Genomic DNA, 24481 nt, shown 5'->3' with positions numbered 1-24481 from the left:
TCATGTGCCTTACCCGAATAGAATGGCTGGCGGGGGGGAGGGGGGGAAAGGTGACAGGCGAGGTGCAGGCTGAGGGTCATGGCAGGGTTAGTTGGGAGAGCTCAGCCCCAGTGAACGCTCGTGTGTGTCAGCTGAAGGACACCAACACTGCCCGGTGATCCATCTGGGTGGTGCCAAGCGAGGAACATGTACTGGTGTTTTGGTGAGTAGATTAGGTAGTGGTGATACGAAGAGATTTAACAATACGGCCCTTAGATGTTCTTCCATATGATGTATGCTAACAATCGTGTGTGTGTGTGTGTGTGTGTGTGTGATGGGAATAAGGTACCTAAGTTTGTTAGTGAACACGTACATATTATTTAGTATACTATCATTTGCTCCTTTACTTTACTGAAAACAGTACGGTTCATATTGAAAGCATGTTATAAAACTACATTGTGGTTTGTAAGCATGAACTCTGCCGTCTCCCATCGTCTGCAGCAGTGACTACGTGAGGTGGAGACTAAAGGAAGGGGAGTAGGGGAGCTGCCAGGTGCCTCCACACGCCCTACAATTGCACGAGGGAACATTCTTTTCTTGTTTTTTCACAACATCCTCACTTTATTTTACCAACCGTGATTCAAGTAAGAGAGAAATCTGTTACGTGTGAGCATACACTGAACTCTAGGGGATGGACCATGAAGGGGTGTTGCTCACACTAACAATGGAAGGGTTAAAAGAAAAGGAGACATTTTAACTGCTATTAAATATCTTAAAGTTAACCCTTAAATTAAGTAACAATACAAAATTGAAGATTATTTAAGCAAGTAAAAGTAAGTAACAAGGAGTGGCAGGCTAAAAACTGGACTGAATAACTTAAAAGACTGGTTCAGTTAATAACTTAAGCCAAGTTAGTAAATGCATATAGATACAAATTACAAAAATAAACACCTTTACATATACATAATAGAAAATAAATATAAATGTGTTACATATACATAATAGAAAATAAATAGAAAATAAATATAAATGTGTTTGTGTGTGTGTGTGTGTGTGTGTGTAACACTGGTGTAACTCTTACCACCGCTCTCGAGTGTATACGAGGCTCCCAGCGTATGCCAAGGCGACCTCAGAGCTGTAGCGACTCTTGGAGGAGACTGAAGCTCGATGGAACTCCACCCCTCGTTATCGGCTTGGTAGCCTGCTAGAGGTCACGTATCCAGTATGCCTCAAGCTATACACGTGGCAGCGCCACGAGTTGAGAGGCAGGCACCTGGTTCCGTGGTAGAGTAGTCACGTGTGTGACATTCCCCCCTTCTTAGGATGACGCAGAAGGAATGACTCTGCGTCATTAGAGAAGTGAGGTGGTTCCTGTCCCGTGAAGGTTGATTCCACCAGAACGTCGGTAGATGGTTCTTCTGGCAGTGCTCGGCCCTCGGCTGCCTCCATCGACCGGTTCACAAGGCACGACTGCATCCCCGACAACAGGATCCTAGGGTCCTCAGGGTCGCGACGGGTAGTGATGCGAGGCGTAGTGGGAAGGCGAGACAAAGTGTCAGCAAGGCAGTTGTCCAGTCCCTTAATATGGTGCATCTCAATGAGGTAAGGCTGGAGCTGTAGAGACCACCGTAGCAGACGTTGGTTAGTGAAGCGGTTCCTGTTGAGAAAAGTCAAAGGGTTGTGGTCAGTGTAGATTTGGAGTGGCTGGGTGTTGGACTGAAGATAGTACTCAAACTTCTTGATGGCAGAGATAATGGCTAAAAGTTCTTTCTCGATAGTGCTGTAATTCTTCTGATGGATGTTGAACTTCTCGGAGTGGTAGGCGACTGGGTGAAAGATTCCGTCAGATTCTTGCAGGAGGGCGGCACCCGAAGCGTGATCACTGGCGTCAGTATGTATGATGAAGGGTTTACTGAAGTCGGCCGCACGCAAAACCGGTTCCCGAGCAAGCAAGTTCTTAAGTTGATTGAAGGCATGTTGGCAGGCAGGGGTCCATTCGTACGCCACATTCCCACTAGTTAGTCTAGTAAGTGGCCCAGCTGCGTCTGCGAAGTTTGGACAGAAACGCCGGTAAAACCCCGCCATGCCCAGGAAGCGGCGGAGCTCGCGTCGAGTAGTGGGAGTTGGGTACTTCAGTACTGCGTCGACGTTAGCGGTCTTGGGCCGGACGGAGCCTTGTCCAATCTGATGTCCTAGGTAGGAGACGGTGGCAGCTCCGAACGTAGACTTCGCCAGCTTCACGGTGAGGTTCGCTTCCTGCAGACGGCTGAGCACATTCTGGGACCTTAGAGGGCCGGAACACTCATGAAAACTCCATCCTGTTTGTAAAAGGCAGGGTAATGAGTAATTTGATCTGGAGGGATAACCTTGTCATGAAATTGAGTCAAAGTAGTGTCTTCCTGTTGAGCCTCAGTGAGAAGTTTTTCAGAAAATATTTGATTGAGTTCAAGTGGGGATGGGCTCTTCTTTGGAAGTGAGAGACTGATCAGATTTCCTTGCTTGTGCACGAGTAGTGACACAAACAGGGAATAAGCCTGGTTGTTGCTCTTCTAACTGTACAGTGGGGTTATCCATCGGCATTGTGTCACTAATTACCAAAGGGGGAGTCACCTTACTGCCAGCTAGGTCATTAGCGAGGAGTAGTTGAGCATTAGGGATGGGTAAGGCTGGTTCTTCACTAACTCCTATTATCACTTCACCTCTTACTAGTGGGCTATCAAGATGTACTTTAGCTAATGCAATGGGGAAGGGGTCATGGAAGTCTTTTAAATATACCTTTTCACCTGTGTAACACTGTTCAATACCAGGGACTGCTGACTTCAGCACTAGGGACTGAGCTGAACAGGTGTCTCTGACAATCTTAACTGGGTGATCCTTGTTATCAATGCTGATGGTGCCTACAGACCTGAAAGGCTCAAACAAGTCTTTAGGTACAGGGAAGGAGGGAAGAGCTTGTATGGAAGCAACTGGCTTGGCAGGATATGTTTGAGCTACCTTGCACTTGGGATTAGGACAGTTCTTTATGAGGTGCCCCGGCTGTTTACAAAAAGCACAAAATAGAGGTGGTCGAGTACTACTGCCGGTCATTTTACCAACCCCTGAGTTACCCGAGTTTATCTTACCACTAGGAGTCTCGGTCAGCTTGTCTGAGGTTGCCTTGCGATTCACCAGGGAGAAAAGGTCCGCTAACTGAGCGGCTTTGAGAAGATCTGTTTCTTCTTTGTTGGTGATGTGTAACATTACTGAGTAAGGGAGCTTACGCATGAACTCCTCCTTTGTTGGTGATGTGTAACATTACTGAGTAAGGGAGCTTACGCATGAACTCTTCTAAGGCTAAGAGATTTACTAATTCGTCGTACGTGGTTATCGCGGCTGACTTAAGCCAACGCTTGAGAGCCCTCAGTTTCTCTGAGGCAAACTCTAGATAGGTTTGTTGCGGAGTTTTGAACATTTTTCGAAAAGACTGACGGTATCCTTCTGTGGTAATGGAGTACGCCGCTAGGATGCCCTGTTTGACACAGTCGTAAACCGTGTTGTTTTCGAGGCCGTTCAAAATAGTTAAAGCCTTTTGGCTGAGTTTGGGTTTAAGAAGCCAAGGCCAGTCTTCTCGGGGCAGTTCAAAATGTACTGCTGTGTCCTCGAACTGTCCAAAGAAAGTTTCGGGGTCTTTGTCAGAGAACTGAGGGAGTAGTGAGAGATATTTAGTTAACTTTTGTTTGAGGTCAGCTGTGGTGGTTGATCGAGATTTTAATTGTGTGAGTTGGGTCTCGTGGATTCTTTCTTTTTCTCTCTCCTCTCTTTCTTTTTCTCTCTCCTCTCTTTCTTTTTCCTCCTTTTCTTTTACATATGCCAGATCTCTTTCTGCTTTTTCTTTTTCAAAAGCTAGTTCTTCTCGCCTTAGTTCTCTCTCTTCTCTTTCTCTTTCTGCCTCTCTCTCTTCTCTTGCTGCCATTAGTTTCAGCTTTTCGAGTTCGAGCATTAAACTGGCGTCGTGCTGTGAAGCAGCACTAGTGGCTTCACCTCCAAGGTGAACTAGGATTTGAGTTCGGAGTTCTTCCTTCCGAATGTCAGACGGATATGTCAGACGGATATGAGAGATCAAACTGTCGGGCTATGTACTTTAAATCATCCTTTGTCACTTTGGCAGTTTGTAGCTCCGCCACAGAAGGATTACTGCAAAATGCGTCCAAGTTTAACTCGTGCGACATGATTAATGAGCGTGAGGTCAATTGAACCAAATCAAGTGTGTCTGAACCCTACACTGAAACCTGATCCAAGACCTAGGTTCGCCACCACGAGTCGGAAGGACCCGCGTGAACGACAGGTTCAAAACCACGAGTCGGAGGGAAATGAGTTGACCCGCGTGCATCGACAGAGACTCGTTTTTGAGTCTAGTTGAGTCAAGGTTAGCAACGCCTTAACTGTGCTTCTGAAGAGGCAACGAATCGAAGAAGTGTAGCGATAATCACTGCCCCAAAATGACTACCATAGAACTAACACTTAAGCACTTGTAATGGCTTGCCGTATTCGCTGCTTTCAAGCAAAGAGTGGAACGCAAGTTCCCAAGTTTTAAGGAGTCTCGGAGTTCGGGGTGAAGGTCACTACTAGGGGGAATCGAACCGACACTAAAGCAACACTGAGGAAATCAATTGTTAGGTTTTTAACGCTTTTATGACTAGACGCCGGTACCTCGCGTACTTTTAAAGCGGAAAAACGCAAAAATTCACCAACAAAGAAATAAGCACAACTTCATATACACTCGAGAGCAGGAAAGGAACTAGTGTAGTTATATGTATGTGTAAACATGCGTAATATCCCGGACAGGCCCCCAATTGTTACGTGTGAGCATACACTGAACTCTAGGGGATGGATCATGAAGGGGTGTTGCTCACACTAACAATGGAAGGGTTAAAAGAAAAGAGAAAAGGAGACATTTTAACTGCTATTTAATATCTTAAAGTTAACCCTTAAATTAAGTAACAATACAAAATTGAAGATTATTTGTAAGTAAAAGTAAGTAACAGAGTGGCAATCTGAACTGGACTGAATAACTTAAAAGACTGGTTCAGTTAATAACTTTAGCCAAGTTAGTAAATGCATATAGATACAAATTACAAAAATAAACACCTTTACATATACATAATAGAAAATAAATATAAATGTGTTTGTGTGTGTGTAAATGTGTTTATGTGTGTGTGTGTGTGTGGGTGTGTAACACTGGTGTAACTCTTACCACCGCTCTCGAGTGTATATGAGGCTCCCAGCGTATGCCAAGGCGACCTCAGAACTGTAGCGACCCTTGGAGGAGACTGAAGCTCGATGGAACTCCACCCCTCGTTATCGGCTTGGTAGCCTGCTAGAGGTCACGTATCCAGTATGCCTCAAGCTATCCACGTGGCAGCGCCACGAGTTGAGAGGCAGGCACCTGGTTCCGTGGTAGAGTAGTCACGTGTGTGACATTAGACACTCACTACAATGCAAGGAAATTTTACATCAAGGACCAGATCTTGCGCTGCTCTTGGAGAAACATTGTGCATCTCTTGAACGAGAGCGAGACTGGGGACCCTCTCCGAGTTAATCAGAATGGTTCTGAAGTTAGCCTTGTGTCTTCTGTCCCTAAGGATCCTCCAGTCCTTTCATCTCCCCTTTGGCACCATATCTTGTGCTGCTCTCAGAAAAACGTGCTTCTCTGGAATGAAACTGAGAGTGAGGATGTGTTTCAGGTGCTGGGAATAGTACTGAACTTAGTCTCATTTCTGGTGTCCCTGTGCATCTCCCAGTCCTTATATTAATGTGATGTCTTGCTAACTCTCATGCTGTCTCACTCAGTTTGGTACAATTGTTTACTGCAAGTTTAGAGTTTAGTTTTCAATGTAAGGTCACTGATAGTAAAAGGAGTGGTTGAATGCTTCTCTTTCTCATCTTGTCTTCCTTTTCCTTGTCCTCTTCCTCATTTACTTGCATTTCTCTCATTCTCTACCTCCTGGTCTTTTCCTTCATCCTTCTCTCTCTCTCTCTCTCTCTCTGCAGGATGGCCAAGGAAATCCATCTCAAATACCCAGAGATCCTCCATGCCGCTCACCCCTTCTTCCTCTCCCTCAAGTTTGTGGGTGCTGGTGGCTCTCTCCTGGATGGAGCAGTTTTCATGGTGAGACACACAAGAAACCTCAACTCTCATGCCTTGGGTCTTATGGGAACTGTTTTCAAAGAGAAAGAGTCTGGTTTGTGGTAAGACACACTGGGAACCTTAACTTTTATCCCCATATTGTGAAATGCCTGAGGTGTTATGAGAACTGTTTTCAAAGAGGAGTCTGGTTTGTGGTAGGAAGTGCGGGGAACCTTAACTTTTATCCCCATATTGTGAAATGCCTGAGGTGTTAATGGAACTGTTTTAAAAGAGGAGTCTGGTTTTTATGATTGGTTGATTGATGATGCAGAATATTATTAACTATTTCCTGAATCATGAAAAAAATGTCCTTGAAAATCCCATCAGCTTTCATAAGGACTGTTTTCATGATAATGAGTCAGGTTCTCATAGGTGTTTCTTTCTTCTGGTGATGCAGAATACTTGTTAAACTATCACCAGAATCATGAAGTACCCTTGAGAATTCCAGTAAGTATTTCTAAAGGTCACTGAGATGGTTAGTCCAGTGACTGTGTGTTTTGTTGTTTTCTTGTGTATATTTTGTCTCTCATTCCACGTAGTTCTCTTGTTTCTTCTCAGGATCAAAAGATATTGATTGAGATACTGGGGAGGGATGTGAGTGCATGCCCAAGGCGAGGCAAGAGAGAGAGAGAGAGAGAGAGAGAGAGAGAGAGAGAGAGAGAAAGTGTGTGTGCGTGTTTTATGCACAGACAAAACATGTAATTTTTGTATCATTCCAACATTTTCCTCTTCTCAATTTTCCTGTTGCCCTTCCAGATATTCAGCTTTTCTTTGTTCCTTCAGTGAAAAATCTCCCTTTCCTTAACTCTGTTGTATCCCCTCAATATCCAGCCTTTGTTTGTCCCTGCAATAATGGATCTTTTCTGTGTATTTCCTCCAGGATCTATTTACCTGAGAACAACTTGTCAACAATTCCTGTGGATGTCGTCATCAGCGAGGTCAGTGTTAGATACCAACTTGCTGCTCAGGTGTCTGTTGTACCTGCTGGTTGGCATCTCCACTTTGTCTCTCCTGGTAACCAAGTATGTATGTGTATGTGTATCTATTGATTTATTTCTGTGTGTATTGTGTCTGTCTATCTGTGTGAATGTGGAGAGTTTGGGGTGAATCTTGCTTGATACCTGATGTGGATGGATTGCTGTGTGCCTCTCAGTGCAGCAGCCTGTCAGTCCAGATGGCATTTGACAGCTGTTTCTCACTCCACATATTTACACAAAGGTGCTGACAGATTAGCAGCAGGAGTGGGAACTGCAGTGGCTGTAACTCATATGACTTCACTGGTACCAATCCAGACCACCTGGCTTCCCCAGGGACAGGCTTGTGTCATCCTGACCTTACCTCTACCTTTACATCTACCACTGCACTACATTTGGAATCTGGTTGAGTACATGTACTCAGACCCAAGCCTGATGTGTGTGTGTGTGTGTGTGTGTGTTTGCCTATCTCTGTTGAAGTCAAGTCATTGTTGTGTCTTGGAGGGAATAAGTGTGTGTATGTGACTATCTATCTATTTATCTATCTATTTGTGTTTAAATAAAGTTGTTGGTAGCATCTGAGGGAATGAGAGGAGTGTGAGCTCAGTATGGTGTGCAAGGAGTTTATGGATGTTTTAACATTTTGTAATATAAGTATTTATTAGTGTGCATATCTTTTTTTGCACGCAAGATTTTAATACCTTACTTTATCATTTTGTCTGCATCTAACATACAGTCTCTCTCTCTCTCTCCACCAATTCTCCTTACAGGCTTGGTGGTGTATCCTGAAAATTTGGAGATCCAGGAGAACTCTGTCACCAAGAACCTGCAAATGAATGTCATTGGGTGGCTGATGGCAGCTCCTCAAGTGAACCCAGAGGTGAGGGAGGCTGTCACTGGGTCTTGGAGGGAGCAGGGAAGCGGGGGTTAGAGTGAAGATGTTTAGAAAAGAGGGATGCAGCACTGTGGTTGTGAAGAGTAGCCATCATTTTCATTTTAAGGGTGTTTTTAAGCTATTTGGCTTGTAGTGCCACTGAGACTATCCCTTTCCACTGGGGACTCAAAATAAGAATAAAGACAGACTTCGTATTCTGAGTGTTAATGAAAGTAAGAATAATAATCAGAAATAGCAACCATTATCACTATCCTGTTTCTTCATGTCAAGCTTGATAAAGTTAGATTTAAAAAAGAAATAGGAAGGAACTGGTTTTCAGATGGAGTGATAGATGAATGAAATAGACTCGGTAGTTAGGTTAGTGCTGAGTCATTAGGGAGCTTTAAAAGATTAGACAAATTTATGCATGAGGATGATAGTGAAAATAGGTAAGCACATTTCATGCAGGGATTGCCATGTGTAAACCAGATGGCTTCTTGCAGTTTCCCTTGTGTTCTTACAATTATTATGCCACTGATATGATGCCACAACACAATGGTAATGGTGGTGATGGTGTGTTCCCAAGTGATGCAGGTGATAATGGGGCTTGACATGAGTGTCAAGGGCATGTAGTGTCCCATCACCTTTGCTCCTGTGACCTCTGGCTCTTCTAAAAAGGGAGTTGCATCCTTCACGGTATTTTTATGTCTGATGGTGTGTAGTAGTAAGGATTATCCAAGATTGGAGAAGTGTCTTGGGACCTTCCTCATGAAAAAAATTTGTCATAGGGAAAAGAAAATACAGAAGCAGGCAGGGAGTTCCAGAGTTTACTGGTGAAAAGGATGAAAAATTAATAATGGTGAACTCTTGTATTGGAGAGGTGGACCACCACCATCACCACTACTTATTCTCCACAGATCACTGGGCTAAAGTACAGCAAGATGAGTGCCTTGGAGAAGCTGTGCCTTGAGTTGAAGGCTGCAGTCACCATCAGAAAAGAGCAAAGCTGCAACAAGTCATCCAAGTACTTTGTCAAGAAGGTTTATGTTGAAGGCAACCTCCTGCACTGCTCTCAGGAGAACAGTGGGACTCATGACCGCCTCCAAGACCCACAGAGGATTGGAAGGCATAAATTCAATCTTGGATAACTATTGACATTTAAAACTGGTGACTCCACTTGTCAGATTGTAGGTGGGAAAGTTTTAGGGTTGATTGATGGGAACATTGTTGATCTAAATTCTTTTTTGATAAAGTACTGTAAATCACTTGCATGTGAAGTTTCAAATGGATGAAATAGCATGAATGGTATTGTAGTTGAATTGTTCTTTGTAGCTGGAAAAAAAAATTAGGGTCGATTGATGGGAAAACTATTGTTCAAAATCCTTTTATTGTAAACTAGATCATGTACATAGTTGTGAAATTTTTTTGGAAATGAAATAGCATGAATGATGATGATGTTGTTTGTGTTGTACTATGGGTAAACCATTGGAAAAAATGTAGTAGTTATGAACAAAATTGGATTAACTAAACATCACTGAGGTTGTAGTTGTGAAATTTTGGTGTAAATTAATGTAAACAATGAAATACTTAATCATTAAAGTTTTTAATCTTATATTAGGAGTCATTGGAAATTAGCTAAAATAAACACCCTTATATCATCTTAACCCTATAATGACTAACCAACTTTCCTCTCAAATCATAGCATAGTTTTAACACAAGTAAACAGTGCACAGCTTTGCCAAATGTTGTCATAAATCTGTGTTGGAAATATAGTCTTCATCAAGCATTATTGTTGTGTGAGTTATCATTGCTGTCATGTGTTGTTTTAAGGAGACACTGATTTTGCAGTTTTTTTTTTTTTCTACACCTATTCAAAAGTTAAAAAATCTTTCAGTTTTCTGTGCATGTGTTCTAGTATCCTCTGCATTCTTTCTTGTCATTCTTTCACACTCAGAGCTAAATGCATTGAACTAACATTCCCATTCCTATTATTCAGCAACTCATGAAATTAACACCAGAGCAATTTGGTATGTTATGGAAAATGAGAGAGAGAGAGAGAGAGAGAGAGAGAGAGAGAGAGAGAGAGAGAGAGAGAGAGAGAGAGAGAGAGAGAGAGAGAGAGAGAGAGAGAGAGAGAGAGAGTCCTTTTTTCCTCTTCTCTCTCATGTCATGGCCCAGGACAGGGTGACGTCCTTGGAACATCGTCATTTGCATTCCCTAATCAAAGACAGATGTGCCTCCTCACTCACTCCTCCATGTTGGAGAAAATAATTGCGTTAATGAACATGTCTTGCACTTTATCATTACTTTTTATTATTATTATTATTATTATTATTATTATTATTATTATTATTATTATTACTACATTTACAGTAGTCCCTCACTGTTAGCAGTTTAATTAGTGTAGCCAAACCAATGTCAAAAGTGAAATTTGCCAAACGTGAATAGTACTATAAATGGGGTTCACCCTTTTGACTTGCATTTGAAAGCAAAGACATTATACATGAAACATTAACAGCAATATAGAATACAATAGATAATAGATGACAGATGTTATTTACCTTTAATTATTATAGTTAAGCCTGGTGAGAGGAGCGAGTGTGGTAATTGTGTAGGTGCACTATTAATATTTGGCACCCAAACCAGTGTCATCCATATCCAAGTGTCCATGCCCTCCACCACTTGTAGAGGCTGCACTCCTCGGGACAAACACCAAAGATGTGGTTAATTGCAGCAAAAAAACAGTAAGATGGCTGTTGGGAGGTTCACAAAAATCAAACAATGCACATGGACGACAAACTGGATCAACACCATTCTGTTACGTCAATGAGTGGCGCACCAAAAGTGGATCTGATGTGCCAGTTTGGGTGTTGGTACCAGTTCAAACCTATTGCCAAACTGAAACAAGAGATATATAAAGCTTTTCAGTAATAAACATTTAGTGTGCAAAAACTTTTAGTACATCTAAACTATAGTAACTTGTGTCTTCCTTACAAGTGGTGTCATCCACCATTCTTTCTCTCCCCTCTTAAAAAGTGGGAAAAGGAAGACTGCTGGACCACACCACAAGTTATAACAACAAAAAAAGGTTCATTCAAACTTTACCCTGCTGCATGGACTGTATCAGCTTGTATTCAGGCAGGTCAAGTTGGGCGATACAAGTGTGTGCTGGAAGGAAGCTGTCATCTGCTGGCTTTTGGATTATCAACTTGGAAGCCTGGGTGTGTGTGTGTGTCTAAGAGAATCAGTTTGAGTGAGTAGTGGGAGGGAGTTTTTGAGTATGTGAGAGTAAAAGAAGGGGTTTTGTACAGAGAGAGAGAGAGAGAGAGAGAGAGAGAGAGAGAGAGAGAGAGAGAGAGAGAGAGAGAGAGAGAGAGAGAGAGAGAGAGAGAGAGAGAGAGAGAGAGAGAGAGAGAGAGAGAATTTTGTGTGTGTAGGAGAGAAAATACAAGAAATTATTTCTATTAAGAGAGAATTTTGTGTGTGTGTAGCAGAGAGAATACAAGAAATGATTTCTATTAAATTTATTACTATTATTCTAAATTTATTCATATTTCAGAGGAATGACTGACAGAAGAGACAAAGAAAAGAGGAGGAAGAATATAAGAAAGGAAGGAAGGAAGAGAAGAGGGGGACATGAGAAGGATGAAATAAAGGAGAGAGAGAGAGAGAGAGAGAGAGAGAGAGAGAGAGAGAGAGAGAGAGAGAGAGAGAGAGAGAGAGAGAGAGAGAGATGGAGTATTGCACACACACACACACACACACACACACACACACACACACACACACACACACACACACACACACACACACACACACACACACACACACACACTCTCTCACCAACCCACCCACCCATCCACAGACCCCCAGTATGTCCCACACAGTCACTCTCCACAGACTCTCACATTAGAGAGAGAGAGAGAGAGAGAGAGAGAGAGAGAGAGGAGAGAGAGAGAGAGAGAGAGAGAGAGAGAGAGAGAGAGGAGAGAGAGAGAGAGAGAGATGAGAGAGAGAGAGAGAGAGAGAGAGAGAGAGAGAATGTTACTGATTGTGAGAATTAATTATCATTATTATTATTATGTTCAAAATGTATTATTTATATTTGCATTGTTTTTTTCAGAAGTGATAGAAAGAAGGACGAGAAGATAGATAATAATAAGGAGGGAAGAAAGAGAAGAAGAGAGAGAGAAGACAACAAAGAAGGAAGAGGACATGAGAGAAGAATGAGGATAATAGAAGAGGAAGAAAAAAAAGAAGAAATGAGAGATAGAAAAGATAAATAAAAGAAAAATAAATCCTCCCCCTTTGCCCCTTCTCTCTCTCTCTCTCTCTCTCTCTCTCTCTCTCTCTCTCTCTCTCTCTCTCTCTCTCTCCCCACAATCCACAAACCCACAGTATGTCTCCCACAGTATGTTGACAAACCTAGTCACTCCCCACAGCCTCTCACAAATATACCTCTCTCTCTCTCTCTCTCTCTCTCTCTCTCTCTCTCTCTCTCTCTCTCTCTCTCTCTCTCTCTCTCTCTCTCTCTCTCTCTCTCATGCCTAAGAGAGGAACCTGGTCAGTCCCTGTGAGAAATTTTGCAACATTTTCTGTCCAAGCAAGAGTTCATGAAAGACTTCCCAAACAGTACAAATGACTGGATGGTCTGAGAAGTATTCACTCTGGAAATACAGTGAGGGGTTAATGAAAGGAAGAATATTGGAAAATGTGTGTTAATTTAGATTCCTGTGGTGTGTGGATGGAAGGACTGGGTGAATATAGACGGCAGAAGAGGTGAGGAGTGTATGCTAACTAAAGGCAGGAAGTGAAGGACTGGATAAATATTAGACAGAAGAGGTGATAGAAGCAATGGACTAGATATACAGAGATAAGGAAGGGCTGGATAAATATTAGACAAGAGGTGATAGAGGCAAAGGACTAGATATGTAGAGACAAGGAAGGGCTGGATAAATATTAGAGGAGGTGACAGAGGCAAAGACTGTACACTAATAATGAAAAATAGATAAAATGAATGACAGAGGGAAGATGAAAGAGCGAAGAACAACTAAAATGGATGATAAGCAGGTGGAAACACCTACAAACAAGCCTATCAACACCCAAACACCCCTGACACACACACACACCCCAGCTCCTCCAGTGTGAAAGATATTCATGTATAAGCAAGCCATTTTAGCCCACAATCCAAACACTTCACCCCTGACCTGACGTACCAGCACGCACACTCACTGCTGTGTTGCCGGTTTTGCTGGACGTGTCATTCCTGATTGCTGTCTGTTCATTTTGGCCTAAAACCTTCATGCTTCATCCTTCACTTCCTGTTGTGAAACTGTTGCAAAGAAGGGAGAGTTTTTGTTGCAACATGAATTCCAAATCGGATTCAGTACTTTTATGAAATCTTTCAAGACGACAACCCTGATATTGAACTCCATCACCAGACACACACACACACACCAGTTACAATACTTACTTCAGTGCACACTCTTCACTCCTTTAGAGATGAGCAAATGAGTGAACAGTGAATAAATCTGTTAATAAGCACACTGTGTTTTGGTGCAAAGAATCAGATACTGCCATATTTTCACTGCCGTTCACCACTCATGTCCAACGGAAGGTTTGTGGGCTGCCTTCACCATGGTCTTCCTGGCACTTACAAATCAGGGCCACAAACTGAGAAGAGCATTAGAGTACTTGGAAGGAAACCACTGGGAAGATCTTGAGATGGTGTGTGGAGGAAGGCATGACAACACTCAACAGTAAGGAAGAAATTGTCTACAGCTGCAAGTGGGAGATACTCATGGGCTGTCCAACCCCAGAAGGGAAATTATGGACAAATAATGATGCAATGAAAAGCACACCTGAATGGACTGCTGACCAGCTGATGTCTCATGAATGCTCCTCTTCCTCCTCTTGGTTTTACTCCCTGCGTGGTGGCACTGACGTCATGTCTCCCAGTCAGTCTGTGGAGTCTGAAAGAGAAACAGTGTAATAAGAGTAGTGAGGAAACTGACAATGCTTAAAAGTAGTAGTTTCATTGCACAATGCCCTGGGATGTTATAGTGTGCAGCATGAGTCCTCTAACACAGACAGAAAAGAAAGAATTGCACTCCACAATTCACTGGGACACACTCATATCTAAGAGCCATCTATCACACACACACACACACACACACACACACACACACACACATACAAGGAGTCCCATTCCATACTTCACTGCACTACAGGACACACATCAAGGTGGTGCAGGTCTCCTCTTTTACATACACACACGAGGGAGACACGTTGGGGCCGAGGTTCGCATTCTTAAGCGCTTTGTCCTCTCATCAGAGGTACCTTCAGAGGTCAGAGAGACAATCAGCAAGGTTCTGAAGGGTGCTTGTCTCACTGATGGTGTAGCAGCCTCAACAAACTACCTCTTGAATCATGACAACACTTCAAACTCCCACTGACCTCCACTACAGCTTGCTAAAAGTAACCACCAAGAATGAAACACTCACAAATGAGGCCTTGCACAAACAAGGGGTTAACAACATTACAACAATCACTAGAATCACGAAAACACTCTTGAAAATCCTATCAATCTCCACTCCAGGCTGCTAAAGCAAGCCGAGACAATGGCACACTAAAACCTGAGAAGGCCAAACGTCACAAGTACTACTGTGGCTCCCCAGAGCACCTCCATGCGCTCCTTCATGGTGCAGGCGTGACAGGCAGAGACACAGCCCAGGTGGTGGCTGGATGGCACTACTCACAATCACCTGCCACCAGAGTGTTGTACAGCTATTTCATCAGGACAATTCATACATGACTATTGCAAACAAACTCTAAAAGCTTGATGCTTCATTGCTGATGTGATGTACATATACACTCATGAAACTGTTGCAAAGTAGGTACAGCAATTGTTGCAACAGGGGAATTTTAAACTGAATGAAATCTTTCAAGACAACAAAATATATTATTCAACTTCATCACAAGACACACATGCCACCTTTCCCCACACACCAGTAGCTGCATGGATGGACTGATGAGAAAGGTGTGTGTGTGTGTGTGTGTGTGTGTGTGTGTGTGTGTGTGTGTGTGTGTGTGTGTGTGTGTGTGTGTGTGTGTGTGTGTGTGTGTGTGTGTGCAGAAGTGATGCAGGAATTTATGGCTGAGTCAGACACCACCAGACACAGAGATGGGACACCACCACCATAGCCCCCCCCCCTCCTGTATATGACAACTAGGTAAACACACACACACACACCTTGACCTCTTTCATAGTGATCACCTTTCACCAACAGTCTGATGAACAAGGTTGCTGAAACTGTGTGCTGACAAACCGAAGTGTTGATTCCTGCAGTCGCTGCCACACATTGCAGAGCCCTGGTGAGGTGCGGCTCTTGCTCTTGAGTTAAGCAAGTCTCCCAGGTTTTCTTCTACTTGCTCTCTGTGACATCACCTGCAGGGGGACACACACATCAGTGTTCCTGTCACATTATGGGCATCACACTGAACTCACAAGTTAGGTCCACATTCACAAACCCTCAGCTTTCTTACTAAGACTATCTTCCAAGGCCACAGAGACAATCTGATGGGTTCCCAAGACTGTTTCTCCTGTTAATGAGTTAGAAATATTGTTAATCTCTCACTTGAACCATAAGCACACCTCTAGATACCTGTGTAACTTATCAAAAAGGGCCCACATTCAGAAATACTCTTCCTTCCTACCATGAATATTTTCCAAAGCCACTCACATGATCAGCCATGTCCCTAAGGCTGCTTCTCCTGTTAGTAAGGTGGAAACATTGTTAATCTGTCACTTAGAAACTCTTACAACTTCAACTAGAGCCTCTGAAATGCAGCAGAGATGCAGCACATAAGTATGAATGAGTATGCTTCTCAGTTCAGAGATTAACACAGTACTTCACAGCACAGAAGGCACAGCACAAATCATTTACGTGCACATCCATAAAAAGAAAAGGATTAAAAGAAGCAGACTGTGCAACTCCCAGCCAGTATAGTGTGTGGGGATGCCTGTGGAAGAATACACATGCTTCAGAATGGTTTGGGAAATAGCAATGAGGATGAACAAAAAGCAGCACAAGATGGATAGCTGGTCTCCTCACACCCTTGTCTCTGGTACACAGCAGTCCCTGACTCCCCCAATCCCACATGGGCAGCCCAGACAAGGTGTGCACACACACACACACACACACACACACACACACACACACACACACACACACACACACACACACACACACACACACACACACACACACAAATTCATCTTGGCTGAAAGGAACTAGTGGTGTCCCATAGGGGTCAGTGTTGGGACCAATAATGTTTGTAATACATGTAAATAACAAACAAAGAAATAGTTATATGAACTTATTTGCAGATGATGCTAAGCTGATGAGAAGGGTAGAAAATGTAAATGACTGTATGGTACTGCAAGAAGATTCAAATAAGATGGAGTAAATATTGGCAAATGGAATTCCATTTAAGTAAATGTAAAGTAATAGAGTTTGGTAAGAGAATACAATATACAATGGTATGGATGGTATGGTTAAAAAAAATCAAAAGAGGAAGTGGATTTAGGAGTAACAGTCACTGAAAATTTGACTTCGGAAAGACACACTAATAAAATTACTGGAGAGATGATGAATTTGTTAAAAAGAGTAAGAATGGCATTCTCATATTTGGATGAAGGAATGATAAAAAAGGTGTTGATTTCCAAGATAAGACCAATGCTGGAATATGAGGCAGTGGTGTGGTCTCCTCATACAAAGAGGAATATTATAAAATTAGGAAACACAACAAGTACTACAAAGAACATCCAAACTAAGATAAGAACATTGCAAGGATATATGCACTAACAACAACACAAATGAAGAATGGAAAAAAAATTGAAAAACAAAAGAGAAAAATGAATCAACAACAGAAGAATAAACTACATTTTTCTTGACACTTTTGGGAGACAGAGTGAGGAAATGGTACCTAAAGTAAAATGAATGAAAATAAAGTAGAGAAAAAAACACAAACGAATAACAAACTGTGACGCGTGCCAACATAGACGGATCGATACACAGAAAACTGAACAGCAAAACTATTTAAAAGAGACAAACCCAAAGGCAGCATGTTTAGCAGCAACAGAGCTAAAAGAAGAAAATCAGACTAACAATAACTGCAATATTAGGGGAAGAGACAGGACTGCCAAAGGAGAAGGAGGTGTAATGATAATGACAAGAAATGAGATGAAGACAAAAATAATGAAATATGGGGAAGGAAAAGCAGAAATGGTGAGTGTTAACTTGATGGTAATAACACTTCTGACTTCTGATCTTTCTAAAATTTCTGATTGGGGCAGAGCAAACTTGGTATTGTTCAATGCCTCAAAAACTCAATTCCTCCATCTATCAACTCGACACAACCTTCCAGACAACTATCCACTCTTCTTCAATGACACTCAACTGTCCCCCTCTTCTACATTGAACATCCTCGGTCTGTCCTTTACTTATAATCTGAACTGGAAACTTCACATCTCATCTCTACCTAAAACAGCTTCTATGAAGTTAGGTGTTCTGAGATGTCTCCACCAGTTTTCTCACCCACCCAGCTGCTAACTCTGTACAAGGGTCTTATCCGTCCATGTATGGAGTATGCTTCACATGTCTGGGGGAGTTCCACTCATACTGCTCTTCTAGACAGGGTGGAATCAAAAGCTTTTCATCTCAACTCCTCTCCTCTAACTGACTGTCTTCAGCCTCTCTCTCACCGCTGCAATGTTGCATATCTAGCTGTCTTCTACCGCTATTTTCATGCTAATTGATCTTCTGATCTTGCTAACTGCATGCCTCCCCTCCTTCCGCGGCCTCGCTGCACAAGACTTTCTTCTTTCTCTCACCCCTGTTCTGTCCACCTCTCTAACGCAAGAGTCCCACCTCTCTAACGCAAGAGTTAACCAGTATTCTCAATCATTCTTCCCTTTCTCTGGTAAACTCTGGAACTCCTTGCCTGCTTCTGTATTTCCACCTTCCTATGACTTGAATTCCTTCAAGAGGGAGGTTTCAAGACACTTATTGATCAATTTTTGACCACTGCTTTGACCGTTTTATGGGACTGGCATTTCAGTGGGCATTTTTTTTATTAGATTTCTGTTGCCCTTGGCCAGTGTCCTTCCTACATATAAAAAAAAAAAAAAAAAAAAAAAAAAAAAAAAAAAACATATACAACCCAAAACAAACTCTTGGAGCAAGGAAGACTGTGAGAAAGTAACAGAAGATACCATTCAGTACTTAAGTAAATTAATCAAAAACAGTAAATGAGAATTATTGGTTGGTGACTTCAACTGCTAAGAAATGAACCGGGAAACGTTCGAGGCAGGAGGAAACGAGACTGCACGTGGAGAAAGACTTCTGAAGGTGACTATGGAAAACACAGTGATGCAATGGGTGACTGAAAATACAAGATAGAGGGGAGACGACAAACCAACAAGACTTGGCCAAACATTAATGAAAGGAATCCACCCAACTAAAGAATCAAGACATGCGTGTCCCTCGGAAAAAAAGTGACCATGCACCAATGGAAAGAGAGGCCGATGGTGACGTCGGCGAAGAGGATGAAGCACACAAAGAAAACAGGAGAAAATATGGCACAGTGAATACAGAGCATCTTAAGAGACTGTTTGAGCCAATGGACTGGAGAAAGCTGAAGAGAGCAAATGAGGTGCAAGATGAGCATGGCATTTTTATGGAACTAGATGAGGCAGCAGTGAATACATGTGTCCCAGTGTACAAACCTAAAGAAAGAGGAAGACAAGCGTGGTTCAATGCAAGAAGTGGAACAGCAAAGAAAACAAGAGGCCAAGCATGTATAACAATGAAAAGAAATGGAAATCAAACAAATAAAGAGGACTTTAAGATAGCAAGAAATAAATATGTGAAAATAAGGCAAGAGGAAGAGAAAGGATAAGAAAAGGATTTAATTGTGAACTGCAAGGAAGAACCAAAACTGTTCTACAGATTCATAAATAGAAAAAAAATAAACTAAAAGAAAAAAATAGAAAGGTTGAAGGATAGACATGAAACATATGAAGAACCAAAAGACACGACTGATTGAATTGCTAACTGAATTGCTAAAGAAAAAGTACCAGCAAGTTTTGACAGAAGAATCAGAATTTAAAGAACCACAAGACAAGAAGACAGAAAAGCAAATGTGGGAAATTACAGCAATGAAAGTAGTAGTTTATAGAATGATGGAGGAACTGGAAAAGAGAAAAGCAACAGGACCAGATGGAGTGAACCAGCACATGACATAATGAAGTGCTCACCATCAACGGGAAGAGTGCCCAAGGAATGCAAGAAAATGTGCATTGTGCCAGTTTATAAAAGTGGAAAGAAAGAAGAGCCACTAGACTGTAGACCAGTATCACTTACCAGCACAGTATGGAAGGTCTGTGAAAAACTGAGAGAAGCACTGGACAGAAGTTGTAGAAAAACACAATATATATAACAGAAAAACAGTACAGCTTTAGACAAAAAGCAATCATATGTAACCAACCTGATGAACTTCTATTCAAGAGTGACTGACATAACACAGGAGAGGGATGGATGAGCAAACTGTGTGTATTTACATCTGAAAAAGTTTTTGGCAAAGTTCCCCAAAAGTTTTTTTTATTTTTTTTATTTTTATGTAGGAGGGACACTGGCCAAGGGCAACAAAAAAAATCCAATAAAAAAAATGCCCACTGAGATGCCCGTCCCATAAAAGGGTCCAAAGCAGTAGTCAAAAATTGAAAGATAAGCATTTTGAAACCTCCCTCTTGAAGGAATTCAATTCATAGGAAGGTGGAAATACAGAAGCAGGCAGGGAGTTCCAGAGTTTACCAAAGGAATGAATGATTGAGAATGCTGGTTAACTCTTGCATTAGAGAGGTGGACAGAATATGGGGTGAGAGAAAGAAGAAAGTCTTGTGCAGCAAGGCCGCAGGAGGAGGGGAGGCATGCAGTTAACAGGATCAGAAGAGCAGTTAGCATGAAAATAGCGGTAGAAGACAGCTAGAGATGCAACATTGTGGCGATGAGAGAGAGGCTGAAGACAGTCAGTTAGAGGAGAGCTGACGACAAAAAGCTTCTGATTCCACCATGTCTAAAAGAGCAGTATGAATGGAAGCCACCAAGACATGTGAAGCATACTCCATATATGGACAGATAAGGCCCTTGTACAGATTTGGCAGCTGGGGGGGGGGGGTGAGAAAAACTGGAGGAGACATCTCAGAATGCCTAACTTCATAGAAGCTATTTTAGCTAGAGATGAGATGTGAAGTTTCTAGTTTAGATTAATAAGAAAAAGAGAGACCAAGGGTGTTCAATGTAGAAGTGGGGGACAGCTGAGTCATTGAAGAAGAGGGGATAGTTGTCTGGAAGGTTGTGTTGAGTTGATAGATGAATGAATTGAGTTTTTGAGGCATTGAACAATACCAAGTTTGCTCTGCCCCAATCAGAAATTTTAGAAAGATCAAAAGTCAGGCATTCTGTGGTTTCCCTGCATAAACTGTTTGCTTCCTGAAGGGTTTGACATCTACGAAAAGACGTGCAAAAGTGCAGGGTGGTATCATCAGCATAGGAGTGGATAGGACAAGAAGTTTGGTTTAGAAGGTCATTGATGAATAATAAGACAGTGGGTAACAGGACAGAACCCTGAGGAACACCACTGTTAATAGATTTAGGAGAAGAACAGTGACCGTCTACCACAGCAGCAATAGAACGGTGAGAAAGGAAACTTGAGATGAAGTTACAGAGAGAGGGATAGAAGCCATAGGAGGGTAGTTTGGAAATCAAAGCTTTGTGTCAGACTCTATCAAAAGCTTTTGATATGTCCAAGGCAACAGCAAAAGTTTCACCAAAATCTCTAAAAGAGGATGACCAAGACTCAGTAAGGAAAGCCAGATCACCAGTAGAGTGGCCTTGACAGAATCCATACATAATGGTGATCAGATAGAAGGTTGTAAAGTGATAGATGTTTAAGAATCTTTCTGTTGAGGATAGAATCAAAAACTTTAGATAGGCAGGAAATTAAATCAACAAGACATAGTTTGAGGGATTAGAACAGTCACACTTTTTAGGAACAGGCTGAATGTAGGCAAACTTCCAGCAAGAAGGAAAGGTAGATGTTAACAGACAGAGTTGAGTTTGACTAGGCAAGGTGCAAGCACGGAGGCACAGTTTTTGAGAACAATAGGAGGGACCCCATCAGGTCCATAAGCCTTCTGAGGGTTTAACATCATTGCGAAGAATTTAAATAGGTAGTAGTAGTAGTAGTAGTAGTAGTAGTAGTAGTAGTAGTAGTAGTAGTAGTAGTAGTAGTAGTAGTAGTAGTAGTAGTAGTAGGAGGGTGGAGGAGAGAGAGGAACAAGCCTTGAATCGTCCAAGGTAGACTTTTTAGCAAAGGTCTGAGCAAGGAGTTTGGCTTTAGAGACTGATGTGATAGCAGTGGTGCCATCTAGTTGAAATAAAGGAGAGAAAAAAGAAGCAAAGTTACTGGAGATGTTTTTTGGCTAGTTGCCAGAAGTCATGAGGGTAGTTAATCTTGAAAGATTGACACTTTCTGTTAATGAAGGAGTTTTTGGCTAGCTGGAGAACAGATGTGGCATGACTTCGGGAAGAAATATAAAGCATATGAGATTTTGGGGATGAAAGGTTCAAATACCTTGTGTAAGCCACCTTTCTATCATGTATAGCACAAGAACAGGTCGTGTTGAACCAAGGTTTGGAAGGTTTAGGTCGAGAATAAAAGTGAGAGATATATGCCTCCATGCCAGACACTATCACCTCTGTTATACACTCAGCACACAGTCAGATTAAAAAACTGAGCATCGCATCTTCAGAGCATGTGTGTGATGACAACTTGCCAGTTTTTGATACCTCCCATTGCAGCAAGTCAAGCATCAGAGCTTTGGTCTGTGGGCTTTACAATTCATCATTTCTTTCTTTCTTTTTCTTTTTCTTTTTTTTTTGCAGTGCAAACTTTTCCACCACTTTGTGGAATTTTCCCTCTGTTACATGACATGACAGTTAAAAACTTTCAGATTTTGGAATTTTTGGGCAGAGAATTCTCAATTGTGCCAACAAAATACAGTATTCACCTGAACCACCTATCAGTCACAAGGCTCCCAGTGAGGTGTGATTGTTCCTGAGTCATGGAAGTCTCCCAAGGTTTCTTCCACTTGCTCTCCGTGTTACCACCTGCAGGGAAAACGCACACATCAATACTCCTGCTGCTTGATACATGTTTGACTCACAACTTAGTCTAGAATTTAACCATTCACTACAACATTACACAGCATGGAATGCACAGCTGAAAACATTTATATGCACATTCAAGAAAGGAAACAACTAAAGAAGCAGATTGTGCAATTTCTAGCCAGTATAGTGCATAGACACGGCTGTGAAAGAAAAGAAATGCTTCATGATGGTCTGGGAGTCAGGAAAGATGTGATAAGTACTAGTAGTTAAAAGAGTTCATCACCAGGTAGGACAAGATGGATAACTAATTTTTTCACACCCTCGTCTCAGGTAAAAGTCACTCACAAAAATGATGGGCCCAGGGCAGGTCTTTTTCCACTCAACCTTCCACATCTTCTAATCTTTGGTGGATTAACTTAACAAGTAAAGGTTTCCATACGAAGGGCGGCAGTTCACTCAAAGGAAGGGGATCAAGTAAATCCATTCACACGTTTTGGCTGTGGGCCTTCCCTCCCCTTCGTCTCTCTCTCTCTCTCTCTCTCTCTCTCTCTCTCTCTCTTTAATAGGCTGTTTGGATAACTATTTCACTCTAGAGAGAGAGAGAGAGAGAGAGAGAGAGAGAGAGAGAGAGAGAGAGAGAGAGAGAGAGAGAGAGAGAGAGAGAGAGAGAGAGAGTTTGGCCAGTGCTGGGAGGGGTCGGTGACTTGACACGTATTCCCACACCTGGACACCAGCAACCACCACCACCACTCAGCAGCCTGCAAAGATCCTCAGTGCATGTGAAGTCACTCGGTGTTATCAACAGAGAAGATGGTGACCAGCATGAGGCCACATATTTTTGAGGGCTTCATGGATAGGGTATATCTGTAGGTATATCTGATATTGCTTGTATGTGAGAGAAGAATTTGTGTCTGTGCTGCCACCTGGTGACAACCACTCGTTCTAAAAGCTCCCCAATATTTAGAGGGGAGTGAGGACGGAAGAGTGGTGAAAGTAGGGGGTTTGGGAGGAGGGGTGGAAGTAAGCCACCTCTATTTAACCCGCCATTATTACCTAACAACCCCAACAGATACTGCTTCATTTCCACCAGTTTTCAGACCTCACCTGCAGCGGCCGCGTCACGGTACCTACCTACCTACACCACGTGTTGCTTTCCTGCCACACCGACGCCGCCCCGTGACACTGACGCCAATATTCACAACACAACGAATACTTGCCGCTGCGTGACAGTCTTCGAGCAGAGAGGGAGGGAGGGAGGGAGGGAGAGGCATCAACTCCCCCTCCAACGCGCTAGTGATGGGGTGAGAGGTAGTAAGATGGCTCTTGGTAGTTCGCTCGTCTTAAAACACGCAATGAATCAATCGTTATTATTATTTAAATGTTAGTGTCTTTTAGTGCAACATGAAGTCGCTATTTAATATCAACCGATACAATTCGAAAATGAAGCTCGTGAAATGTGGACACTGAGGGAGTAAAAACACGTCATTATGCCGAGGTTGTCGACTGGCGGGGCGGTGCCTCTGTCTGGGGAACTCTTGGAAATGTCGACAACGCAGTGCAACAGTTTAAGGTTATTATTCATTTGATGGCTAATTAGGTACAACTTCCGACATCTCACAATGATTTCCTGGAACACAATCGGGAATATTGCCACAGGTATGAACACTAATTGCAGAAAATAATTGCTAGCCTTGGACGAGTGTAGCATAGTAAAGTATAAACACAAGTGGATATTCAAGTACCATGATAAGTAAACATGGCGGTCATCATAACACTAGCAGCAGGCAGCTCCCTACTTGTTTTTGGTGGTAAGAGGCGGTATTTAGACTTATTTTGGCTCCCTACCCAAAAACCCCGCTTTCCCACCAGGTCCCCAACATTGTAGGGGTTACAAGCCGAAAAAAAAAAAAAAAATAGGAAATGAGAGCCGCGCTGCTAATCTAGTAATTTACCCGATGACAAACTGCAGTGAAGTGAGCTAGTTCTTGATACTAAGTTAAATATACGACCACTGCAGAAAAAAAAAAAAAAATCAAACCCTCCTTTTCAGAAACAAAACTTGCAAAATTACATCAGAACAACCCAACGACAGGGAAGGCCGCCCTACAATGCCTGTATATACCACCATACTGTGCCCCCTCCTGCGTTAGGAACACGAGCACACATACAACACATTACCATACCAATAAGCAGTAATACCCTCCCCCACAAACACTAGTTACTGTACATGGCACAGTAGCTTGACACGATAGCT

At 42.4% G+C, this 24481-nt stretch overlaps 2 protein-coding genes across 49 annotated transcripts in view; one reads left to right on the top strand and one right to left on the bottom strand.

Moving 5' to 3' along the window:
- Window positions 1–49: 49 nt before the first annotated feature.
- LOC135097873 (uncharacterized) lies at window positions 50–9782 on the top strand. 11 transcript variants are annotated; one of them, XM_063999970.1, is made up of 6 exons: window positions 50–202; window positions 6010–6127; window positions 7026–7159; window positions 7364–7558; window positions 7890–7999; window positions 8911–9782. In XM_063999970.1, the coding sequence occupies exons 1-6, from the start codon at window positions 187–189 to the stop codon at window positions 9139–9141; spliced, it is 804 nt and encodes a 267-aa protein (XP_063856040.1). In that variant the 5' UTR covers window positions 50–186; the 3' UTR covers window positions 9142–9782. The 11 variants fall into 11 exon arrangements, with proteins under 11 accessions (XP_063856040.1, XP_063856047.1, XP_063856049.1 ...); XM_063999969.1 differs by having other exon boundaries at window positions 53–202; window positions 7026–7171; XM_063999972.1 differs by having other exon boundaries at window positions 55–202; window positions 7026–7167; window positions 7438–7558.
- Window positions 9783–10055: 273 nt separating this feature from the next.
- Window positions 10056–24481, bottom strand: part of LOC135097875 (uncharacterized) — a 73195-nt gene continuing 58769 nt past the window's right edge. For 6 of the 38 annotated variants that reach the window (XR_010266280.1, XR_010266281.1, XR_010266275.1 and 3 more), the window contains exons 2-8: window positions 22128–22227; window positions 15270–15440; window positions 13855–13965; window positions 13467–13666; window positions 13226–13325; window positions 11099–11228; window positions 10056–10692 (exon numbers count right to left, since the gene is read on the bottom strand). Coding sequence is in view for 3 of the 38 variants with exons in the window: in XM_063999980.1 (XP_063856050.1) it covers window positions 10617–10692; window positions 13855–13956; window positions 22128–22227; window positions 23363–23498 (414 nt within the window). In the remaining 35 variants the exon portion in view is untranslated. The other 32 variants (XM_063999982.1, XM_063999981.1, XR_010266268.1 and 29 more) reach the window with 31 other exon arrangements.

Source organism: Scylla paramamosain, unplaced genomic scaffold (genome assembly GCF_035594125.1).
Source record: "Scylla paramamosain isolate STU-SP2022 unplaced genomic scaffold, ASM3559412v1 Contig35, whole genome shotgun sequence".
NCBI classification, from domain to species: domain Eukaryota; kingdom Metazoa; phylum Arthropoda; class Malacostraca; order Decapoda; family Portunidae; genus Scylla; species Scylla paramamosain.
Note: the sequence above shows the minus strand (reverse complement) of the source record. Positions and strands in the feature narration are given on the sequence as shown.